Here is a 26,916-nt window from a genome sequence, read left to right on the forward strand (position 1 = left end):
TTTTATTGTTATCATGTACACAAATATCAGTGTACATAAAAACCCCCCAAGTAGTTCATTATTTATTTCATTAAAATTTGTTGCTTAGAGCGCAATATAGTATCAATGATTTACGATGTCTTTATTGTCTATCAAATCAAATACCAATCATCTCCCATCCATCAACCACCTAACGTTACAGCACCAGAAAGAATTTAAATAATAATCAAAAAATAAATTAAAATTGATAAAACGTCCCTGGTGAAAATATTTCTTCGAATTTTTTCATGTTTCTCCGCGTGTGTTTTTTTTCGCGGAGAAATATTTCTGAACGTTCCCTTACCCAAGTTGATTCGGAGAAACGACGGAAAAATTTCTCCTCATCGTTTATTTTAGAAAAAATTTCTCCGCGGTAAAATTATTTTTTTCACATGTTTCTCCGCATATTCTTATCGTGTTATCATGTAAATGTTTCTTCACCCAAGTCGATTCGGAGTAAATTAACAATATCTATGCGGTATGCAACCAACGCTGCCAATTTGGCCATAGCGATTTTCTTGGTTATTTTGATCTCTGGTAGTATATATTTCACCTCGATCACCAGGTAGATAGTGACAGACTTGCCATCTTGAACTTTTTTATATTTTATAAAATGATCAAGTCTACCATCACCTGCATTATCTTCACTTTTGCTTTTGATATTATTTAAGTAAATTTTTGTAGCACCTAAAAATCCATAGATTAATAAGTTAAAACAATGTTCACTGTACGGTAACGTGTATGAATTTGCTTTCCTTAAAACCATGTTTAAGCTTTCGACTAAACGCTTAATCGAATGTGATTCCAAATCAGATGTCATTTGCATTTTTTTTCAATATTAATATCTGATTTTTCACACAACGCTAACGACAAGGTCTTGATAAATTCAAATTTAACTTCTTCGTTTGGAAAGTCTAATTCACTAATATCATCTGTTTTTCTAACAATTGTTAAGTACCCTGACTGGAACATTAACACCTCAATATCACATAATATGCTCTTGTTAGTTAATTCTTTTTTATCTTATTTTTTTTTCGTTGTTATTGGAGACTTGTGAAGAATTTTTTCAAATGCTTTAGGGTTTTTCATGATTTCATTAACGAAAATTGTTGGAGTTCCAGTTTTATACCAATAATTTTTAAATGCAAATTTTTCAAAACATTTTCGTACTGATATCGGATTATAAACCGATGCCTTGGAAGAACTAAACTTATATCCATTGTATTTTATTTTAATTTGTTTCATTATAACCTCCATTTTTGACTTTAAAGATGCATTTTTATCCAATTTTTTTAATTCTAAATAAATTGCTTCTAAATAATAACAATCTTTGTAGAAGACACGCGGAGATAATTTCTTCGTGGTAAAATTATTTTTTTCACGCGGTACTGCACGTGATTTTTTTTTGCGGAGAAATATTTCCAAACGTTTCTTCACCCAAGTCGATTCGGGGAAAATTCGGAAAAAACTTTTGATACCTTTCTCCACTTATTTCTCCGCATGGGTCAATTTGGGAGAAATTTGGAGTAATTGCGGAAAAATTCGGAGTAATCGCGGAGAAATATTTTCACCAGGGATCGCGCTAAACATTTTTTATTCAATTGCTTTGATTTTATTTTTTTAAAGTACAGATATTCTTGGATAATTGGAAATTGATTGAAATTTTGAAAAAAAAATTACGATAATAATTTAGAATAAAGTACATCATAACAATATATGTAATAATTTTTTTTTTTTTAATTTATTTTTATTGCGTAGTAAATTAATTCAACAATTGATGAATTTTTTCATTTAACAATATCAGCAATTATAGTGGACATTTAAAAAAAAAAAAGACTTTATACGAATTGAAGAAAAAAAAAAATATATATATCTGTATATATTTTTCCTCACGCAACAATTTTATAGTATTATTTTTTTTACATTTAAATTGACAACAATTGTCATAATAATTGTCATTTTTAATATTTTTATTATCATTTATTTTTGATTCTAAAATTCTAAATGTATTATATATATTTTTCTCTTTTTCGTATAAGTACAATTAAACGTTTTTTTTTTTTTTTTTTTATTTTTTAACGTTTTATATATTGATAAAGGCAACTAATAATTTTATAATAAATTTATTATCAATATTAAGTCAAAGTAAAGATCGTCGGGAAGTTGAGATTTTTTTAAAATTTATTTATTAATTTATTTAGAGTATAATCAATGCCACTTGGCATAACTTGAATAATAATTTTTAAAATAAATGATTTTAACAAATACAAATAACACATTATTTGTTGTATTGTGTTATTAATTATTTTATATATATATTATTTATTATTATTCAAGAATACTGTCTACAATAAACATTCAAGCCATTAAAACCTTCGCCTTTTGGTTCAGTCCATAATAGGCATAGGTATTTACAATAATAATATATTAAATATCAACTATTAATAATAGTAATATTTAAATTAAAATATTTCATTTGTTTTTTTAATTTTTATCATCATCATCATCATTATTATTATTCGTCTTTCGAAATTTAATTTTTTCATCTACATAATGTTGCACGTAACCCAATTACTGGCTTAGTCATCTAGCTGTACAAAACATTATATTTTTTTCATAAATTTTAACAAACATTTTAACTTCACATTCCATGATTTTTTTTTTTTTTTTTCTTTTTAATTATTATTACTTTTCGCCATGGTTTGCAATTATTTAAAATATATATGAATTAATTATAATTTTTTTTTTTTTTTATATAATATATATTTATTATTTATTTTCTTTTTTATTTTTTTTTCATACGCATTGTGCTGTTTTTTTTTAACATAATTGAATGATTAAGTACATATTATTTTATTATTGTTTAATAAACTATTTTTTTTTTTTTTAATAATTTGAAAATAAATTTATAAATATCGTGTACAATATTGCATGATTTAAGAATAAAACATTTATCAAATAATTAAATAATTCATCATAACGAATCACATGGTTTTATTTTTATTTTTTCTCATTTATTTTTTATTATTATTTTTTATTTTGCAGTGGCTCTACTACTGCACTCTAATTAATAATAATAATAATTTGTATTTTTTTTTTTTATTTTTTTTGTTTTATTTTATAGAAAATTCGTGACCCTGTTGTTGTTTTTGAATTTATAATTATTATTAAATAAATCTTGGTACACGTGAATGTTATAATTTATTATTTTTTTATCTACCTGAAACGCGTCTTTTATTTAAAGATAATTATTAATTAATTTATATACTTATTAATAGTTTTTTTTTTTTTTTATCTATTATACTATTTGCTAATTTGGTTGGGAAAAAAAAAAAAAAAAAGTAGCTAATTTATTATAATCGGAATAATCAGGATGTCAAATTTAATTTATCATCTTGAAATATGATTGATTTTTTTTTCTTAATTAATTTTTTTAACTTAACTTTTTTTTTTTTTTTAATTTGTCCATTTGTGTAATTTTATTTATGCTATTTATATTTTTTTAAAATTATTCTTTTTGTCTTGGAGGCAGTGTCCAAGTGTTGTTGGTTGAGTTTGAACTGGGGGCAGGACGTCACAGTTGTTGATCACGTGTTGGTACCCAAATATTAGGACCAGATTGTTCAGAAATAACTGTTTTAACTTTGTTATAAATATCTTCTGGTGTATCACCTTGAACAACAGCTGTAATTTTTAAATTAATATTATTTTTTGTATATTTTGTTTGGCAATTATTTTTATAATATTTTATTAATTTACCAGTAAAAAATTCACCAAATTCTTGTTCCATTTTTAAAGCACGTTCATAGGTAACTTTAGCTTGTTCTTCAGTCATTCTTTTATTCATTTCCCTGTTTTAAAAATTAAATATTTATTTAATTTGTAAGCTGGTATTTTATTTTTAATTTTTTTTTTTCTATACTTACATTATTGATTCTACTGATTTTGGTTTTATGAAAATGGCAACTGGATGTAGATGAGCAACTTGCAACCTTTTTATTGCATTACCACTTACATCAAGTATACAATGTTTACCCTGTAAAAAAAAATATACAAAATGATGTATTTTTATTATTTTTTGGGCATTTTAGATCAAAATATTTCAAGCAAAAGAATAATTTAAATAATTTTTAAAATACCTTTTCTGATACTTCACGAACAGATGCAACTGATGTACCATATAAATTATCATTATATTGTCCAGCTTCAATAAATAAATGATTTTGTATATCTCGTTCCATTTGTTCTCTTGATGAAACAAAATGATAATCACGTCCATCAACTTCATACTGTCTTTTACTTCTTGTTGTGTCTAAAATTAATTTAAAAAAAAACCCAAAATTAAAATTACAATATTTCATAAAATACCAGAGATAAACATTTCTTTATATAATACTAACGTGGTACACAACTTCCAAATTTATCAGGAAATTCAGATATTAAATCGTCATTTATACGATCTTTTAAAGGACCCAAAATTATAACTGGACGTGTATATTGTATGGTTAGTTGTTGTACTGGCTCGTATGACAACACAGTTTCTTCACTACCTAAAATTTAAATTACACACAAAATTAAATATCTTTAAATTAATTAATAAAAAAAAACATTTAATTATATTAAATCAAAAAGAAAACATTATTATTATTTTTTTTTTTTTTATATACAACATTTTCATTATATAAAAAAAACACCGGATTAATTATTCATTAAATTTTTTTTTTTAGATTAGGCTTTTTCTTGTTCTATGAAAAAATTCGTTAAATTAATTATTTTTTATTTTTGTAGGCAATTTTTTACTCTTATAGAGATGATTTTAAAATTTTCTACAATTAGATATTTATTGTCTTGTAATAAAATATAAATTTTAGCTTACAAAAAATACACAAAGCATGCTTTTTTTGATTCTTTCGGTTATAAATTATTTTCCATATACATATAGTAAAAAAAAAAAAAAAAATCAACAACGACTGATTAGTAGGACACAATTGGGTCACTCTTTTTTAAAATTTTATTCAGTCACATATGGGCTTACAAAGATCTTCAACATTTTCAAGACCCTCCTTTTCCAGATACACTAAGGTCAGTTCTTCCATATAAGGCAGTTCAACGCGATATAAAATTTCTTTACTTCCTGGTTCCGAAGATAAATCTTTATTAAATAAAACGGAAAATATAATATCAAAAAAAAACAACAACAAACATATAAATTGATTTTATCAAACTAAAAAAAAATCAATAAATATTAATAAGTTTTTTTTTTTTTTTTAATTTTCTTTTTCTTTCACATTGTTACTAATAAAATATATCAACTTTTTTTTTATTGACTTTTATAGCTATATGTCTGATAAATTTAAGTAAACTTGAGCAATAAAAATTTTACTAAAATGGAAGTTTCATGTCTATCAAGAAAAATAAATTAGAGACAGTTGGATAAACTAGTTGTTGCTTGTTTTTACAAAAAAAACATTTATTATGTTGCTCTATTTTTTATGTAAAAAATAAAATAAAAAAAACAATCTATTTACTCGGTATTGAAAAAATATATCACGTTTAATATTTACAATAATAATTTTTCAATTTAAAAATGTGTTACTCTTATTTTTTTTGTTTTTCTTTTAATTTTTTTTCAACAGTAATTATTTATCTGACTGTTTTCATTTGATTAAATAAATGTGTTTATTTTTCAGGGTCATTGTAATGTATATAAACATTAATTAAATTCATGTAAACAATTTTAAAAATAGCTTTAACTATTTTTTTTTTTTCTCATTTTGAAATGTCAAATTAATTAACCAAAAAACAATTGTCTCCAAATAGAATTAGTTTTTTTTTGTTTTAATTAACATTACAATGATCTTGAAAAAAAAAAAATTTATTTAATAAATTTAATAGTGTATATATGGTTTAATAAATTAAGTAAATTTTTTGATACGTTAAAAATTAAATATTCGTTACAAATGATTACCTTCGGTATTGGTGTCATCTTGAGTATAGCACAGCATGAATGCTAAAACATAATAATTATATAATTTAATATTCACAATTAGCAATAAGTGATATATTTTGAATAAATGTATCTATTAAATAACTGACATATTAATTTTAGTTGAGGTATATATTTATATTTAAATAAATTACTTGATAAAAAAAAAGAAAAAAAAAAAACATTTAAATATTCAACAGACAGACTCAAGGGAATCATGCATTTTTTAAAATTTATTATTTACAGTTTGAATGAATTTTAAATTACAAATTTACCGAATTTTTTTTTGAACGTATGGGGGGTTTTTTTGGGGGGAGGAATGATTACATTTTACATGAAATACTTACGAGTAAGATCTTTTTCATTCTCGGGTGTAGTGGGCGATCCTACACAAGCAGGCCAAAACAAAAACACATTTCACGTATAACATAGGTCGTAAAAAATTTAAATAATATTTATTTTTTTTATAAAAGTTAAATATTTAAAGAAAAAAAAATTATATTTTCATAATAACGTGATCTAGATTAATGTTAAAAACAAAATTTTATTTTTTTTTGAATCTAGGACAAGTTGTCGAAAATAATATATATTTTTTTTTCTCTAAATAAAACGAGATCAATGGAATATTTATTATTGCACATGATTTAAAAAAAAAAAAAAAAAATTAAATAAAATAATAATAGTACATGCAAGTTTAGGTATTTTTATTAGATTAAAAAAATTTTTTTTTTTTTCATCAATAGGATGTTTAACGACATACACAACATAAGCAACATTTAAAAATTGAGATAATTATTTTGTTTTTTTTTGTCTTTTAAATAGAAATAAATTAAACTATTTGATCGATTGGTTTGATGAATGAATTTAATTTTGAAATAAATAATAATTGCAAGATTTTAAAGAAGAAAAAAAATAAATTAATTAATATATCAATTAAATTTAACGTGCAGGTATACCGATCGTGCTTTTAAAAAATTATTTAAATATAATAAAACTACTCACGTTCTTGATCAGAACCATCATCTGATTTATCATCTTTACTTTTCATAAATGGAAATCTTCTGCTGAATGAAAAGTTTTTCTTTTTTCTATCAAGAGTTGATTGCTAATAACAAAAAAAAAATAAATTAATTAAATTAATATTATAATATAAATTTAAATGATATTAATTACCTTATCTAAAATAACTGGCATATGTCCTTGGAATTTAACTGAACGATCTCTTGCACGTTGTTTTCTTTCCCATCTTCTACGTGATGGTATTATTCCTAGTCCTTCATCACCTTGTGGTGTAACTCTTTTAGCTTGCCACCATTCATCATCACTTGCATTTGTAACATGTAGAATTTCACCATAATGAAATGCAAGACCTCGACTTGGTAGACCATCATCTTTGTTTGGATCATAGTCAAATAGTGCCCTGTTTGTTTGTTTTTTGTATTTTTTTCAAAATAAATTCCTGAATAAAATTTACTATGACGAATCACAATATATGATATTTAAAAAATTTAAAAAAAAATAAAAAAAAAAAAAATACTAATTGATTTTAATAGCTATATAAATAATGGTTAAAAAAAAAAAAATTACCTGACATAAAGTGATTTTTTTTGTGATGTTCTCATTAATGTACCAGTTGTCATATTTTGTTGTGATATTTGTTGTTTAAGATCATGAATTTTAGCTTCAAATCTATTGTAATCTTCTGGTTTATATTGTACAACAACTGTTACAGTTTGACCAGTACCCTAAAACCAAATTAAATTATATTTAATTAAATATTTTTAATTTAAAAATTTATAAATATTGATTACCTTGAGTGCAGCAGCAGCTTCCTCGTGGGTTGCTGTTTTAAGATTAATACCATTAACACTTATAATTTGATCACCTCTTCTTAATTCACCACTTAAATCAGCTGGTCCACCAGCAAGAATAAATGATATAAATATTCCTTCACCATCCTCACCACCAACAATATTAAAACCAAGACCAGATGTACCTTTATTTAATATTACTGTTCTTACTTCTCTGTAATATTAAAAATAATAATAAAATATTAACAAGTGATTGTAGTATATGAGTCATACTAAAGTATTATTGAGTCACTAAATAAATTATTCATAAGTATAAATAAATAACAAAATTATATATTACGATAGAAAATTTATCAATAATATATGGTAATACAAGTTTTTTAAATATATTTTTTTTTGCACACTTTTTATTCACACAGAGGAAAAAAAATTTTCATTCACTTATTATCTTTGACCCTTCTACATAAACTAAACAGTATAAACTCTCTAAATTAGCTATTCGATAATGTATTATAATTTTAAGACTAGCAAAACATTCGTCCTGACATCTCTAGTGATAAGAAATAACTGAATGAATTTTTATTTTATATTTTCTTTCAATCGTTCAATCAGTTTTCTCATGTACATTGTAATATTGTATATATATATTTGTGTACCTTGATAAACAAGTACTGAATAAACTATTATTAAACTTTGATAGAAACACTGTAGCCTATTTCGATGGTATTTTTTAAAAACTCTTTATCGTTTCGATCTTGTTTTTTTTTTTTTTTTTCTTTTTTCTCTTTTTGTTTTTACGTCATTGATGAAATGATAATTAAAAAAAAAAAAAAAAAAGAGGTCACACGTGCTATAACTACCCTTTTTAATTAAAAAAAATTATTACACACATTATCATTTATTAAAAAAAAAAAATAAAATAAAAGAAAATTAATTTATTTTTAATATTTATTTAATTTTTTTTTTGTTCTCCAATTAACATTTTTTTTTATCTGTTTAAAAAACAATGATATACATGATGCAATTGTTTAGCTTCAACGAAAATTATATATATCTTTTAATTCTGTTTAAAAATTTAACAATAAAACAATTGTTTATTGATTTTAAATTGACAAATATATTACATTGAATATAAAAATGTTTGTATTAACTTCACACAGCTGTGAGTCAATTGATAATTCAATACCACCTGTAACCGCAAAATAATGAGTTTATTTGAATTTTAGTTTCTTCACAATCACACTTTTACTACTTAAACTATTATCAGCCATATATAACAACAATAATAATAATAATAACAATTAAAATTTATAAAAGAAAAGTAAATGATATTATTATTTTTATTATTATTTTGTTGTTGTTCTTGAAATGTAGATATGTATATTATTCGTATAATAAACTAGGGCGTAGCAAAAAAATAAAGAAAAAAAATGAAATAAAATAAAAAATCGTTAGTAACTAAGCCAGGTGGTGTAATTTTTCATTAAAAATCACGAAAGCTTGACAAACTATACAACAAAAGTTTTTTTTTTTTATTTAAAAATGAAATTCAAGTTTTACCTTGTTGTAAAATTTTATTATTACATTTAAAATTTTTAAAAGACATTTGTTTATTTAAATGTTTTAATAATTATTTATTTAAAAAAAAAACAAAAAGATATATTTTTAAGATGTTTTTTTTTATTTTTTCGAGGGTTGATTGTCGTTGTTGTTGTTGTTGTTGTAGTGTTATGGGTACTAGACTATTGAAGCTTTTCTATTAAGGTCGACACTATGAATTTAATACAAAGAGGGGAAAAATATCGCGACGGCGCTATGCACTTGTAATGCACCTACCTTTTGCATCAAATATCACTGTCATTAGATCGATAGTTATATATTAAATGTTACACTCAACTTTACCTATTGCTTTAGCTGATACGTCATTTTTAAATGACTCTTTTTCTCTATGTACACCTATTACCTCTACCTCGTCTTACATTTTTTTTTAAACTAAGTGTATATTTGAACATTATTCTCTTATTATTATTATTACTATTTTTTTTTTTTATTAATTTTATTGTGAGTTAATAGAAAGGCGCCTCTAGAGGACACACTGATAACTCTTTGAAATAATGCTGGTATAAAAATTTTGTTATTTTTTAAAAAATATATAAACTCTCACCGTGAAATATCTTCTTGTGATATTGCTCTTGGTGTTGTTGCACCATGCAATGCTAATGATGATGCATGTCGTGATTCTTGAGAATATGATAATGAATTATTCTCTAATCCTGAAACTGAGCCATTTTGTTTACCTGTTAATTAAAAAAAAAAAAAATATTATTATTCGGCTTCTTCTTCTTCTTTTTTTGGTTGATTTAATAAATATTTATTAGGTTTTATTTAAACATACGTGGTTGTGGTGATAATGTTTGATCCAATGATACTGGTGGTTGTGGTGTTGATGGTATTATATCTTCTGGTTTAGATACAACTAAAACAACTCTATCTTGTGTTGCTTTTAATGTTGCAACTGCTTCTTCATGTGTTACATTTTCTAAATTTTTTTCTCCCTATTATTTTGATAATAAAAAAATAAAATCCATTAATATATATATTAATTATCAAAAATTAATATTGAATATAATTAGATTCATACCATTGCATTTCTAACAGCAACTAATTTATCACCAACAACAAGACGTCCATCAACTTGTGCTGCTCCACCTTTCATAACTTTTGTAACATATATACCATTGTCACCAGGTATATGCTGATTACCAATACCACCAGCAATACTAAATCCCAAACCTTTATTACCCTTAATAAGTTCAATTTCTGTCATATGTGCATGATTTCGTCTTCGTACATGCTAAAAAAACAACAAAAAATAAATAAATATTAATTGTTTTAAATATATTTTATTATTATTTTCTATAATTCTTACCAATTTAACCGTATTACCGGCTTTTTTTAATGCATCAACAGCCATTGCATGTGTCACATCAACAACAGATGTATCATTAACTTGTAAAATAATATCATTAACACGTAAACGTCCATCTGCTGATGCAGCACCACCTGGTATTAGTTTTGTTATATAAATTGCAGTATCACTAGCAACATGAGGATTATCAGTACCACCAGCAATGCTAAATCCTAAACCAGATCCACCACGTTCAAGTATTATTTCTTCATGATCCCAATCATCATCTCCATTTGTCTAAAATCATAATATATACATTTATTTATTTTAAACATCTGTTTTGATTATTATTTTTATTTTTTTTATTATTAAATTAACAAGAGTATATTATGATTATTCAAGTGTTAAGTCAATGAAATATATATATAACAAGTGTTGTCTGTTTAATAAAATTACTCAACTCAAATTTTATTTCTATATAATCTCAAATATTTAATTTGAAATATATACAACAATAGAAATTCCAATTTATATATTAGCTTATAATCAAATACCGGAAATAAATAATAAAAATGATTATTATTTTTTTTTTAATTATTATTCAATTAATAAAAAAACATGCAAACTATGTTACCTTGATTTTCATGACACAGTAAAAATGATAAATAAATTACAGATGATGACTAGTAGAAAAAAAAAAAAAAATTTCGCAATGAAATATAAAAAATATAATTTAGAATATGATTTTTTTACTATTGCTAATTTTTATTGATATAATATTTTGCAAATTAAATTATCATCTATGTGATATATATAGAAAAAAATACAAAAATATATATTTTTTATTTTTTTAAATATTCTTGAATTAATAATTTATTTATCTTGAAGAATTTTTATTATTAAATTCTCACAATAGTGTGGGTAAATAATTGTACACAACGTGAACAATATATAACGTGTAATAACTTGTAATCGTGTAAACGCATTCATGTATAATTTTTTTTTTTTTTTTCTTTAACTATTATTAATATATATACCAGAGCCATTTTTATCTATTACATATCCGAGTTGCGTGCATTTTTTTTTTTTCAATAAAAAAATTCCAGAATTAAATAATATTGTATTAACATTATGAAAAATTCTTTTAATAAAATGAAAATTGCATTATTCATTTATCTATATTTTGAAAAAAAATTAATTAAAATTAGCTAGACAAATAGGAAAAAATTCCAGTTAAGAAAAATAATTAAAAGAGTTAAAAAAAGAATTTATATTTATATAGAAATATTTAAAAATAAAATCATAGTGTTGAATTTTGTGTTAGCTCAATAATTTACAATAAACCTATAGATATTTATAGTTGAAAATAAAAAAATTATGATTATTTTAACAGATGGAGTGTCCAACATATGACTCACCATATTGAGACTAAAAATGCTTGATACTTTTTTTAGGAAACCGTCCTGTGATTTCCTCCTTCGTGTTGTTGTCATTATTGTTTATAAATTAACACTCAATTTTTTGTCTTTCAATAAATATCAACCGTTAAATTATCATTAAATTATTATTTTCAAATTTTAATCACTAAAAAAAAAAAAAAATAATAATTAAATTATAATACACATTACAATCAGACACACTAAAAGTTTAGATAAAAATTTTTTCATTCAACATAATAATAATAATATTTTTTTATTTTTTTAATAGAATTTTATTTCCAGGTGATATTTTATTTTTACGGTTTATTTATAGCTGCATTTTGTATATAACATGAACGAAGAATTAGAGCACAAATTTAAGGTTGTATAGTAAAAAAAAAATTCTGTTTTTTTTCTCCCAAAGAGTTTAAATTGTTTAGAGCTTTACAATGAATTTTAACATGCTCAAATAGCTTTTTATATATAAAAAATTGAATTTTTATAAAATAACCATTTATTGTTAATTTAATTTACCGGTTTTTTTTTATTTATATACATTAAAACAATAAAAAAATAAAAAATGATTTCGAATGAATGAAAATATTAAATTAAATATTTCTATTATTAAAAATTTTTTTTTTTTTCAAATAAAATACAATGAAAATTTGATAAAAATATTAAATTAAATTTTTTTTTCGTTTTTTTTTTACGGTTTGAAATATTTTTTATGGTTGGTAAGACTGAATGAGACCCGTGTCACATAAAATTTTCCCCTTACATTTGTATATCGAAAAATAGCGGTTGTACAACCTTAATGAGAATACAAAGTTGAATATATTTTAATAAGGACGTATATAAAATTATAAATAATAGAAGGGGTAAACAAAAGAATAAATATTCCCGGTGAAATGGAGGAAGGTATAGAAAGGTAAAAATGTGACCATATGCAGTCAGCGTGACTGACCATCAGGGTGTAATCTAGTGGCTACTCCACGGGGGCCTTATTTACTCCAAAAAAAAAAAAAAAAAATATTATTTAAATGTACAGGTGTATATGTACTTTTCAATACACAATAATATATTTTATCACCATTCATTCAAAATCATAATATTGTTATCAAGTTTTATACATATATTTTTTCTTATTTTTTTTTTTTTTTGACGTATAACAATAATCGCGTATCAGTTACTGCCTATATTTTTTTTTTTTTTATATTTTTTAAATGTTAATTTATTATTTTTTATCATGAACCGATAACGAGTATGTAAATATTAAAATATAGCTTACTAAAAAAAATCATAGCTCATAAGGGCACATAGTAGGTTTATTTTTTTATTTTTTTATTTTTTTTAAAACGATTAACATAGTAATCATTTAAAACACAAAAATCATTTAAATATTTTATATTTTATAAATAACACGCCTACGCAGCTATAAATAAATCATAAATGAAAAAACCAACGGGAATTTTTTTTTTTTTCTATATGAGAAATACCTTTATGATGAAAAATATTTTATTATTATTTTAACCGGCTTTTAAATAATTGTTAACTGTATCGACAATTGTTGTTTAACTGTCACCATTTTTTTTTTTTTTTTAACTTTAATATAAAGCTAGTGGTAATTATTTAATTATGTGTATTTGAATAGTTTAAATTGGTTTTAATGAATTTTTTTTTTATGTTTTACTAAAATTTTAATAATATAAAATTGACAAAAATACACACATTCTTTCGTACTTGGCCATGGCCACAATATAAACGAATCACTGACAACCACTTCCACCAGACATTCCACACGCACAAAATAAGCCTGTTGTTACTTTAATACTACCAATATTATTTCGATTGTCGTTATTATTATTTTATATAAATTACTCCTTTTTTTTTTTTTTTAAATATAGTTGAAAAATTTGTTAATTTTTTTTTGGTATTATAATGATAGTATATTGATAAAGTTTATAATGATGATTTTTTAAAAAATAAATAACATTGAAAAAAACTTGGTTTTTTAATTATCGTATACATTTTTTTTTTTAAGCCCCGGTATGAAACTCACGGCGTCTCAAACTCTCAACTTTCGAGTAGACGTGCAACTTGTCCCCCCTTGATATTTTTTTTTTTTTTTTTTTATTTATTTAAATCCCCACTATTTAAAATTACACATGAACACTTGTGTGAATGTCAAGTTAGACGCGTTATGCTACGTTCACGCCGTTTTTTTTTTAATTTTCATTTTTGTTTTTTTTTTTAATTAAAAAGAAAGAAAATGTACTGCATTAGTTAATTAAGAATATTTTTTTTTTTATTATTGTTTATTATACAAGGTATATTTTAATTAGGAAAATATGATTACTATTAATTTTTTTTTTTGTTTTAAATTTTATTTTCGGAGTTGGAAAATTATATTGATTTGATTATTTGTGTGTCAACTGTCAATTTAAGTATAGATCGATAATCAAAATTGATATAAAATAAATTATTTGAGCAGATAAAACAAGGCCATTATTATTATAGTTGAATTTTATTGGTTTATTAATAATGACGATGATAAATTCTCGTGTCTTATTGGTTGAAAAAAATAGAGTATGTTGATGTATTTACACTGTACATAAAAGCGTTAGTATAGATCAAATTTGTCGATAAATTATCGATATTGATTTTTTTTAAAAAATCAAAATTAAAATACGTGGTAATTGATAATAGTCAAGATTCAAATCGAATTGATGTTGAAAATAAATTAAATTATAAATATTTTTTGTTTCTTTTTGTGGATATTATTTATAAAGTTATGATAATATTTATAATAATTTAAAATAAATATTATACATTTATATAGAAAAAATATTATCGTTGATTTATTTTTAAAATTATTTATTATTGTCAAAATTAAATGTAAAAGTTTTTGTTAATTAATCGTGCGACTATAATTTTTTTTTACAATCAACTTAACACTTAAAACTTTGTAAATAAACCTTAATCATGCTTTTATTTAAAAATCAAGTTTAAAAATTATTCTTACCATATCTTCATTGTGAATAGGCCAGTTTTCGTGACTCTAAAATAAACATTAAATTAATTTTAAATAAATAATAAATTTAAAAATTTAAATAACGAGTGATCCAATTATTAAATATTTTTTTTTTTTGTTTTAATATAAATATATAATTTAAAAAATATTATATTGAATTTTTAAAGTTTTAATCTATCTTTGTTTAGTTTATTTTACTTTTGCTCATTATACTTGTTATTTTCTTTTGTATATATTTAATTAATCTTGATTTAATTAAAAATTTTAAGTTAAAATAAAAGTACCTACCTTGTGAATTGAATCATTATTTCCTAAAATATTTTGATTTCCTTCTAAATGTGAATTTAAATCAGCAAAATTTGCTTCAAAAGTATTATCATCATACTGATTATTTTCTTTGAAAAATTGTTGTTGCAAAGGAGGTGGTGAAATTCGTTCTCCACTAACTTGAGTAGAATATCTCGATTTCTAAAATTAATTATATAAAAAAAAACCATCATTAAAATTGTTTTATATATATTATTTTTTAAATTAATTATTTTCAAACCTGATTATGATCAGTTAAAGTATCAGGACTAGCAGATCTGCGTTCGTAAAAATTTAATAACGTCTGTGTTAATGGAAAAGCACCAACAGGACCACCCTATTAAATTCAAAATAAAATTCATAAAATTATTTTTAATATTTAATATTACAAAATAAAATATAAACCTACATCATTTTGTGCAAATGTTGGAGTTATTGGTCCATCACTAGCTTCCCATTTATCAGCTATACGTAAAGTTTCAGCTGTTTTTTGCTGAACTGATTTCGATTCATCTAGCAATGTTAGTTCGTAAAATTCTTGAATATCTGAAATTAAAAATTAAATTAAATATCTTTAGAATTTTTATATAATTAACAATTAAATTAGCTTAGAAAAAAATCAACAAATTACAATAGTATAGTGCAATTATTCTTAGTATTTTTTTTTTTTTTTAAATAAATATTTCGAAATATTTTACAACGAAAATTGTGGCTATTTAAATATTTTTCAAACGGATTATCGATAGTACAATAAACTTAAAAGTATATATGAATATGCTCCAGCTTATACCTTGCGAACATCGCAGTAACTTTTTTTTTGAACCTCTTTCAAAATTTACTGAAGCATAGCAAAAAAAAAAAAAAAAGTATAAAATGAAAGATTGAAAAAAGCCAAGATTTTGTTGTAAAAAAAATTTCAATTGAGATAGACGAAACTGATTCAATATAGGGATGATCTTGATAAGAATATTTTTATTTTCATCGTATAAATATGTATCACATTACTATGCAATTTATTTCTATGATTACAAAGCTAAAAAGTTACTGGTTATTTAAACATGTGACCTGTGTGTCAAGACTCAACATACATTTTATTATAAAAAATTGTTTTATTTATTTATTTTTTTTTTTTTATATATTTCTATCAAACTCTAGTGAGATTTATTTTTCAATTTAATATAGTAAAATAGATAATAATCAATGTATGCAGTTGAGTGTTTCACATCATCAGCTTAATAAATATTATTACAAATATTCATCACATAGTTTCTCTAGGTCGGATGTTCATTTGTGTGTATCTTTTTTTTTATATTCAAGTCACAATATATGATGGTGTGTTAAACAATAGTACACTTACCAACATAGACCAATATATATTTATAATACATGTTTTAGTTTGAAGACAAGTATATTTCTATTATTATAAATAATGAACTAGAACTCATCATAAATTCACAAACAATAATACAACAAACATTATACAATTTTAAATATATATATAGATATACTATCCCTGGTTTAAAAATATATTTGTTTATATTTAGAAAAATAAAAAAATATATTTTTTTTTGACATTGAAATATTTCATTGTTGATGTATTTATTTTTTTTCGAAAAATTTCTCCGTTAGAAATCGAAATATTTCTATATCAAATGAGAATATAAAAAAAAAATTGATTAAACTTTTTCTATACAGTTTATAGGTATTTTGTCATTGATCAAATGTTGCGATTGTACTTTTTGTTAATTATTTTTTTAAATACTATATGACATAATGTAAATGTCATGATGCTATTTATAAATATTGATTATTTATCATCAATACTTGGTTATCTGCAGAATGTTTGACTTTGTAGAGAATATATACATTGATGAGCTTGTGTTATCGTATATAAATTTTGATTAAAGACTAAATTTGTTATCAATCTTTTAAATAGATATTTGCAAGCTTCTATATTTGTACCTTCTTTTAGTGTAATATATCCATGAACCTCACAGTAACTACTAGGTAATGCAGTTTGAATTGGTGAATCAACTGTAAATACACTATTATTTGCTGACATTTTAAATTCTTTTTCTTCTTCTTCTTCTTCTGGTGTTTGTGGTAAATTTTTTTTTGTACAAAAATGATTAAATTGTTGATATTGTTGATAATTATTTATTTGTAAATTATCCTGATGACATTTTGTGCAACGATTAATCTCTGAACGAATACGCATCATCCAAACCATACCAAATAGTGCCATAGCAGCATCAAAAGTTTTTAAAATTATCAATTGCTTCATAATCAATCTATCAAAATTTAATGTTGAAGTTCAAGTATAATTTTTTGCGATTAAATGTTTTTATAAAAATAAATATAATTATGTTTGTTTTTATTTAATTTTTAACTTCATTTTATTTATGACAATGTCAGTTTGATTTTAATTCCATTAGATTTGTTGTTGTTGTTGTTGTTGTTGTATATTTTTGTTTGACATTGATGCATGTCAGAAAGCTTTGATATAGAATATATATAGTGCAAAGCTGGATTGTATTGTCCGTTCAATTGACAGTTTGTCATTTTAACTTTTAAAGATAACACAAATTCAATATGACAAGATACAAGATATACAAAAAGACATCATCTTTTTTTTTTTTTTTTTATGTTGCTTGATAATTTTACATTGTATCTAGTTTAAAAATTAATTTTTATTTTTTATATAAAAGCTTGATGATTGTTTTATTTTTTAATTCAAATTTCATTCAATTTTTTTCATATTCATTTAAATAAGTAGCTTCAAATAAATATAAAAATATACACTTTTGAAAACTTTTTTTTTTTTTTAGATATAAACACAATTATTTTAATTAAAAAAAAATAATTTTATGACCTAAATTTTATTATAACCAATTATTTCACATCTTTATAATTTGATATTTTTAAAAAATAAAATATTAAATTAAATAAAATTGTGTGTAGTATCTTGGTACACAGCAAAACACTGACTAATTTTTTTTTGAATTTATACGAACGTGTTCTACATACTCTCCAATGTATCCCTCTTATACAAAATCTTTTGCGCAAACTCTATATAATATTCTCGCGCTTTTTTTTTTCTTTTTGTTCTTATAATTCACTCCACCTAACGATCTACTATTTTTTTTTTTTCTTTTTCAATACAAAATTGTATGTTGTAAATTAAATAAAAGTTTATAATTTTTTATTTATATATTCATGAAATATATTTAATTTACAACATGCAAATTTATTTTTTTTCCATTAAAAATTTACAATTTTATTTGTTTAAAAATACCTTCTTTTTTTTTTGTTTATAAAATTTTAAATAAATTGTTTACGAGTACAATATTTATTTCAAATATAAAGGGTTAAAAAATTGACTCAACTTGTTATCCGTCATTTAGTAATGTCTCAATTGTCCACATCATATTTATCAAGCCAACAACAAAAATCGAATTTGAAAAGTACATACATGTAATTTTGCAAATTGCCATGTTTAGATAAAATAAAAAAATATTAAAATCAATATACAGCTGTTTGTTGCCACAATTATTTCCACGCATAATTATTTGATAAATTGAAAATTGTTAAATTCAAAAGTCAAGTTATACTTATCCATCAATTGTCAGTACTATATGTACTATTTGCGAAATGTAAACCTACAATTACCATTTACCATGGCAAGTTGATGTCTCATTTAATATTCAAATGACTCTACAATCATCTTGTATACATCCAACTAATAAAATTCAAACTAGTATACTCAAACAAATGTTAATTATATATATTCAAAAATTCATATACATTGTAAATTTTTTCTTTTTAAAATTGCAATAACCTTATGAAAATTACACGTATGCCATTATTAAATAATCGAAATAACAATTTACAAATTATAGGTTTGTCATATTATAATTTTGTAATTTTTTTTTTTTCATTATTTAATAGTTGTGTACTAGTTAGCAAAACAAACAAATATTTAGCTCTAAAATAAATTTAGTTGCACAACAGCACAGTGTATCAGTAGTTGTCAATAGAAATTTTTAGCATTGACAATTAATTTTTTCTTTAAAAATGACTAGTCACGAGTACAAGCCAATTAATGCTTTTAAAATAAATTTAAATATATTTACAGCTGAGGGAATATGGCCTGCTGGTTTAAAAAATAAAAATTTACGGTTTGAAAAAATTTTTAGTTTGAATTTTTTATCATTGATGTGTGTTTAGTTGATTTATAAAATTTTATTTTTTAAAGATATCCATATGCTGTGTATAGATTATTATCACCAAGTATATGGTTTGGTTTATTTTTTATATTTCAATTAATACAAGTTATTATTGTTATAAATGATATGGCAAAATTAATGGATTCAATGTATTTAATGGTAACATATTTTGCAATATTATCAAAATTTATGTGTTTTATATTATATCGTAAACGTATTGAAAAATTATTTAATACACTTGATGAATCAATATTTATACCACGTCAAAAAAAACATTTTGATTATATTAATGAAGCAATGAGAATAATACGTCGTGATACAATATTTTTTTTATCATCTGGTATATCAGCAACAATATTTTGGACATTTTATCCTTTATTTGATAAACATCAAGAAGAAAAACAATTGGCATATGTTATGTGGTGTCCAATTGATGTATCAACATCACCAATATTTGAATTAGTATATACTTATCAAGTTATTGCAATAACATATAATACAATGTTTAATACAATGGCTGATACAACAATATGTGGATTATTTAGAATGATGAGTGGACATCTTGAAATTTTAGCTCAAGATTATAGTGAATTATTTGATGATAATTTTATTTCACCTGGTGATATTGTTGATAAAAAAAATAATATTAATAAAGGATTATCTAATTATAAAAATGATAATGAAGACATTGATGAAGATAAATATTTAATTGTTAAAAAACCAAATGTTACACATGAAAAATTAAGTTATAGAGTTGCAGCATGTGTTGAATATGCACAGGCTATTGAAAAGTAAGTTGATAATTTTTTTATTTAATTGTATTGATGAAGGTAATTATATAATTAATTTTTTTTTATATATTGGTAGATTTGTAAATGAAGTTAATGATGTTTTTCAAGGTGGTATTTTAACACAATTTATTGCTAGTTGTTTAATTATATGTGCAACTGCTTTTGCTCTTACAATGGTAATGATTTTTTATTATTTTTAACAATTGATATAATATTGTTTTATGTGGTTTTTTTTAATATATTTTTTAGGTGCCAGTTGCAAGTGTACAATTTGTTTCACTTTTGCAGTATCAAGGATGTATGATTATTCAAATATTTATATATTGTTGGAGAGGAAATGAGCTTACATTAAAGGTAAATTTATGAATTTATTTATTAAAAAATAAAATAGATAATAAATAAATATTATTGCTTTTAGTTTACAGAATTATCAAATGCAATTTTTAAATGTAATTGGCAATTGTGTAATGGACATTTTCGAAGATCTATGGATATTATTATGAGTCGATCACAAAAACCAATGATACTTGTTGTTGCTGGACTTTTTAGTCTTTCAGTTGATACATTTATTGGTGTAAGTGCTTTGATTCAATGTGTTTTTAATTTATTAATTTATAAAAATACTAGAAATATATTTAATTTGTATTTTTGTAGATTATTAAATCAGCTTATTCATTCTTTATGTTTCTCAAGGAAGTTCAAACCGCTGCTGAAGATTAATGTCGTTTAATTTAATTTTTTTTTTGCACTTTAATTAACAATTATTCATGTATGGAAAGTTGTACACACTTGCACGTTAAAAAATAAATAATTAAATATATAACTTTCCATAAAAACGTTATTTGTTTATTATTTTTTGGTTAATTTTAGATACAAATTTATTTAATAGATATAAATATTTATTAATTTTTTTAAATAAAACTCACCTAAAAGTGCTTGAAAAAGTCTACTTTTGAAGATTCTTATAACACGTTCTATGGCTAATCGTAGTTGTTTATCATGAGGTCTTGTGAGTTTTGCATGGTAATCCTCCAACAACTCCAAGGCTCTGTGAGCTTCTGTAAATAGGTGAATAAATATAAAAATAAAATATTAACAGTATTATTTTTAATTGACTAGTACTAATATTTGCTTGATCATTTAATAACTTTTATGATAATTTTTTAATGAAAATAATACAATTTCTTTGAATAAAAAAATTTCATTAATATTTAAAGACAAAAATAAAGTTGAAAAAAAATAATATAATAATGTCAAATCATTGTCAAGCTAAACGCTGATAAAAATATATTTTAAAATATTAAAAATAATAGATAAAAAAAAAAAAAAAAAATTAAATGATCATCGACCTTAAAAACTGACCAATACAAAAAAAAAAAAAAATAATAAATTAATTAAAATAACACACAAAAATTTAATATCTAATTTTTTTATTTTTCAACATATCTTGTATATCAGGTAATGATTTATTTTTAGTTTCTGGTAAAAATAAAATAGTATACAATGTAATAATAATTAATACAATAGAATATAAAAAAAAAATTTTATAACCAAGTAAATTACTTGATAACATTGAATATAATTGAAGTTCAATAAATGTAAATAAACCAGATACAATATTTATAATACAACATGATAAACTTCGACAATTTGGTGAAAATAATTCACCAATAATCATTGATGGAATAGTAAGAATACCATAATTTGTAAATAAACCAAGTATAATAATATTAATGATAAAAAACCATTGAAAATTATCATTTATCATGTTATTCATTTTAATAATTTCAAAATAAATACCAATACAAAACATTGCACAAGCAGCACCAACACATGATACACAAAAAACAATTTTTCTTCCAAATTTATCACAAGTTAATAATGATATAATACCACCAATTAAACCAATTGAACTTGAAATAATAATAAATAATGATGGTGAAGTAATTGAAACTTTAGAAATTTTAAAAATTATTTCCATATTTAAACTAATTGCTGTTATACCAGTCATTGTCATTAATATAATTAATATATTAATTTTAATAATACCGCGTAAATTATGTGACAGCATAAGTTCATTAAATACATCACCAAATTTTAATTTATTATTTTTTTTAATAAAATCATTTAATATATTTAATTCATGTGTTGCATCATCAATACACTGATAAAATTCAATGGATTTTTTAGCTTTATTATAATTATTATGACGTAATAAATAATATGGTGAATTTGGTAATTTAAAAAATATTATAAAATATATTATTGTTGGTAAAATTGTTAATAATGAAAAATTTGTTATTGTCATTTTTGAGGCAGTTATTAAACCACCAATATAACCAAATGATATACCAATTGTAATTAAACACATTAATGCACCACGTATATTTGGATTTGATATTTCACTTATAAATAATGGAAAATTTATAAAAAATATACCACTTGCAATACCACATATTAATCTTGATAAACATATTGATATATATGATTTAATATATTGATCTGATATTAGTAATATTATTAAACCAATTGATTCAATTAAACCAACAGATAATAATGATATTTTTGTTCCAATATATTCAATTAAAAAACCACCAATTAACGAGCCAAATGATGAACCAATAAATATTATTGATGTTATTATTGTAACTTTATCTTCATCAAAATGAATTGGTGAGCTTGGATCCAATAGAATTTTTATTGTTGGTGTTGTCCAACCATTTATCATTCCAATTGTTATTGAAATTAAAAATACTGTAGGTAAAAAAAAAATAAATAAATAAATAATAATAATTGTTTATTTAAATATATAAATTATAATTTTTTTTTTTATATAATAACCTGTTCCAGCTGTTAGCCATTGTGTCCAGTAGAAATTTAATGAATTTAATTTTTTCGATATATTAAACATTATCGTTTAACTGTCAGGCAATTAATGATCAAGTTGAAAAAAAAAATACACAATAACGTTGTTGAAAATGATAAATAAAAATTTGACTATTTTTTTTTTTTTTTTTTTTTGGCTATTTATAGTAATCGACAGTGGTTTAGTCATATAATCATTAGTTGAAAATTTTGTTTGTTCATTTTAATGGTATCTTATCTTGAATAGTTGACGATTGGTTTTTTTTTTTTTTTTTTTCTAATATTTTATATAATTTTTTTTAAAATAAAGACTAGATGATTTTTTTTTTTTTTTATTATATTGCCTTTGGGGGTGTCTGACAATGATGATAACTGAGTCGGAGAATACTTAAAAATGTTCTTTCGTAATAGTATATACGGTCAACAAACTTTAATCATTAACAAAAAAATAAAAAATTGTAAAAATATGTCGATTGTAGGCTATTACAAAAATTGAACTAAAAAAATTTTTTTTAAATATTATTATTATTATTATTTAATTTAAACAATAGACAGTAAATAAATAAAAAAATTTAAATTTATCATTACTGTCAGTTGGATGTAAAACAACATTCGATTGAAAAAATAATAATAATAATATTTATATTCAACTAAAAATAATTTTATTTTTACTGGAAAATGGTTTTCTTGTCTTGATGAAAATATTTCTTTAAATTATTCTGTAATTACTTGATGGATTTTTGTATTAACCCGGAGTCAATTTGAAGAAATATTTTTTCATTTCTATATCGTGATGTGCCGATTGTTTAAAAATATATATAAATTAATTTTGATTGAATAAAAGTACGACCGTACTTTCGGGTTAACGACTGATATGTATATACCTGCATTGAAACTTCTACGATTGAAAAATTGGCACGTTACTACTCTTGCTGGTGATGACTCGACATCGAGTATAACACGGCACTCACCTAGAAAACAAAAAATAATAATAAATAAATATATATTGTATATATAAAGAAAAATTATTATTTTTATTATTATATATTGGTCAATAAATTATAACTTGATTGTAATTTTTATCTTTAGAATTTTTCAATAATAATAAAATCTACAAGGTTATTATTTATTTTTATTTTTTGCATGCTCATATAATTTTTACGGGCTTTGGTCTAAAGGGTCAAGGGTGATAAGTTACTTTTAGCACATTCAGCAATTTTTTTTTTTTTTTTGATAACGTTTTGTATCGAGGTACTTGATAATGTTTTTTTGGAAAAAAAAATTTAATTAGTTTATTAGGAATTATTGATGAAATTATAATACAATTTTTATGATTTTTCGATTCGAAATTATAATTAAAAATTTATTTTTTGTTTTATCAAAGTCAATATATAGAATATAAATAAATATTATAAATTTTAAATTAATAAATTTATTTCACAATAAGGCAAAATGCCAATAGACGTTTGAAGTTTATCATTAACAATTGTTTAACAATGTAGAAAAAAAAAAATATAAACTTTAAAAGTAAAAATCATATTTACGCAATAATATTATAACAGTAGAGACAAATAGATTTTTTTTTTTTTTATTTGTAAATTTTATATATAAATAATTAAATGTTTTAAAAATATTCAAATTAATTTTCATCTCAAGTTCATTACGTAATTGAAATTAAACGAATTTTAAACTTCTTTTTATAAATATATATTTTTATATAGATACAATATTTTAAAAAAGTATTTATATATTTTTTTAAATTTAACAAAATTTATTCAATTTTTATCTTCCCCTTTTTATTATTATTATTATTTTTTTACATTGTGTACTAAAATAAATAATAGCCAATCTGTGGCCCTCAATTTCCATTGATTTCCGTACGAAAATTTTGTAAACCACTGGAAATCCACCACCCCAAGTCGTCTATCGATTTTCAAACCATGCAGCAGCAAACATAACACATGTCATATAAAATTTTATATACTATAAAATAAACTTTAAAAAAATTTTTTACAATAAAACATTCATAATATATTTGCAAAAAAATTTTGAAAAATCAACAAAAATTTAGTTGTAAAAAAAGCAAAGACAAATAAATTTTTAAAATAATATAAATTATGACTTTTAAAATATTTATAGGGTTAAAAAAAAAAAAATAGTTTCAATATTGTTTATTATTATATGATGAAAAAATAATAAAAAAATAGTATATTACAATGGCCATGAAAATATTTTGTCGTGGTTGTTTTTTTTATTGCTCGTCTCAAAAAATAAGCCAGACATATTTTTGGCATTTAATCAAAAGAAAAAACCACGTCACTGCCTGCTTGCTTACTTATATTTAATGATTATTATTACAACACAATCTTGGCCTACATTATTATTAAAAAAAAAAAAAATTTTTTTCTAATTTATTTTTCTATACGGGGGAATTTACGTCAATTGGCTCTTGATTGAAGAACAATGTTTAAATAAAATTATAACATAAATATTTAAATTGATTATTCAAGGTTATTAAAATTGAAAAAATTATTCAAGCTAGGTTTTTTTTAGAAATTTTATTTAGAAAAAATAGAAAATAAACAAAAAAAAAAATTTCTAAACTACTGTCAGTTGACCGAGTGACCTAGGTTTTATTAGATAAAAAAAAACAAGAAAAAAATAGGACACTTGATTGTTAAAAAAAGGATTTAAAATAATATAAAAATTATTTAAACATTTAGAGTATAAAAACTAGGGAATAAAAAAACTACGAATAGAATGAGCTTACCACCTTGTTTACGGACTGGCATTATTGACGTTTTTATTTTTTTCTTTTTTTTTTTATGTTATTTTATTTTTTTTTTATTGTAAAAAAAATATATATGTCAATTTTTTAAGTTTATTCGTTGTTACACTATATTAAATTAAATTTAAAAAATTCACGATAGTTGATTAATCACCCGGGTTGATAGAAGAAAAAAAAAAAAAAAAATATTTCGAACACACGAAAAATAAAATTACGATAGAAACAGGCCACCTCTGAGCTTTTCGAAACGCGCACAATAATAATTCAATATATATCGAATATAAATAAAAATAATAAATTAAAATAATAGCACAATTATAATAAATAAATAATAATAAAAATATAAAATTAATTAATTATTAACACCACTAAACAAATTAATAATAAAAATCGAAAAAAAAAAAAAAAGTCACGAAACACGATAGACATAATAATACATTTTAAAATAATATGACACTTGATAAAACTAATTAAATATATATAATTTTATAATATTTTATAAAATAATTTAATGAAAAATTTAATATATATAATATAAACACACACCGCGGGTGACTAGGCAATATGGCGGTCGCGCAAGTTTAGCATGACAGTATTAAAATGCTTGGAGTAATTTTGATTGGTAGATTGCGTCGTATGACGTCAAAAAACGACGCCGGTGCGCCACTATTAAATGTATATTTCTGTCAGATTTTCAACCCCCATGGTAGATCTATTTTTTTTTTCCTCTAAAAGCAAAAGAGAGATAGATGAATAAAATTCTATTAT

At 22.2% G+C, this 26,916-nt stretch overlaps 1 protein-coding gene across 8 annotated transcripts; it reads right to left on the bottom strand.

Annotated features, from left to right (window-relative positions):
* Positions 1-2,517: 2,517 nt before the first annotated feature.
* LOC122854341 (disks large 1 tumor suppressor protein) lies at positions 2,518-26,728 on the bottom strand. Of its 8 annotated transcripts, XM_044154870.1 has the most exons (23): positions 26,131-26,728; positions 24,245-24,331; positions 21,422-21,553; positions 15,888-16,024; positions 15,720-15,815; positions 15,461-15,640; positions 15,164-15,199; positions 10,745-11,020; positions 10,457-10,669; positions 10,211-10,370; positions 9,980-10,112; positions 7,816-8,029; positions 7,592-7,749; positions 7,178-7,424; positions 7,007-7,109; positions 6,352-6,390; positions 5,987-6,028; positions 5,054-5,170; positions 4,419-4,568; positions 4,158-4,330; positions 3,945-4,054; positions 3,778-3,869; positions 2,518-3,702 (listed from the first exon to the last, which is right to left on the bottom strand). In XM_044154870.1, exons 1-23 carry the CDS (start codon positions 26,150-26,152, stop codon positions 3,593-3,595), a joined length of 3,027 nt encoding a protein of 1,008 aa, XP_044010805.1. In that variant the 5' UTR covers positions 26,153-26,728; the 3' UTR covers positions 2,518-3,592. The 8 variants fall into 8 exon arrangements, with proteins under 8 accessions (XP_044010805.1, XP_044010809.1, XP_044010808.1 ...); XM_044154874.1 differs by lacking the exon at positions 6,352-6,390 and having other exon boundaries at positions 26,134-26,728; XM_044154873.1 differs by lacking the exon at positions 6,352-6,390.
* Positions 26,729-26,916: the final 188 nt, after the last annotated feature.

This window comes from Aphidius gifuensis, linkage group LG4 (genome assembly GCF_014905175.1).
Source record: "Aphidius gifuensis isolate YNYX2018 linkage group LG4, ASM1490517v1, whole genome shotgun sequence".
NCBI lineage: Eukaryota > Metazoa > Arthropoda > Insecta > Hymenoptera > Braconidae > Aphidius > Aphidius gifuensis.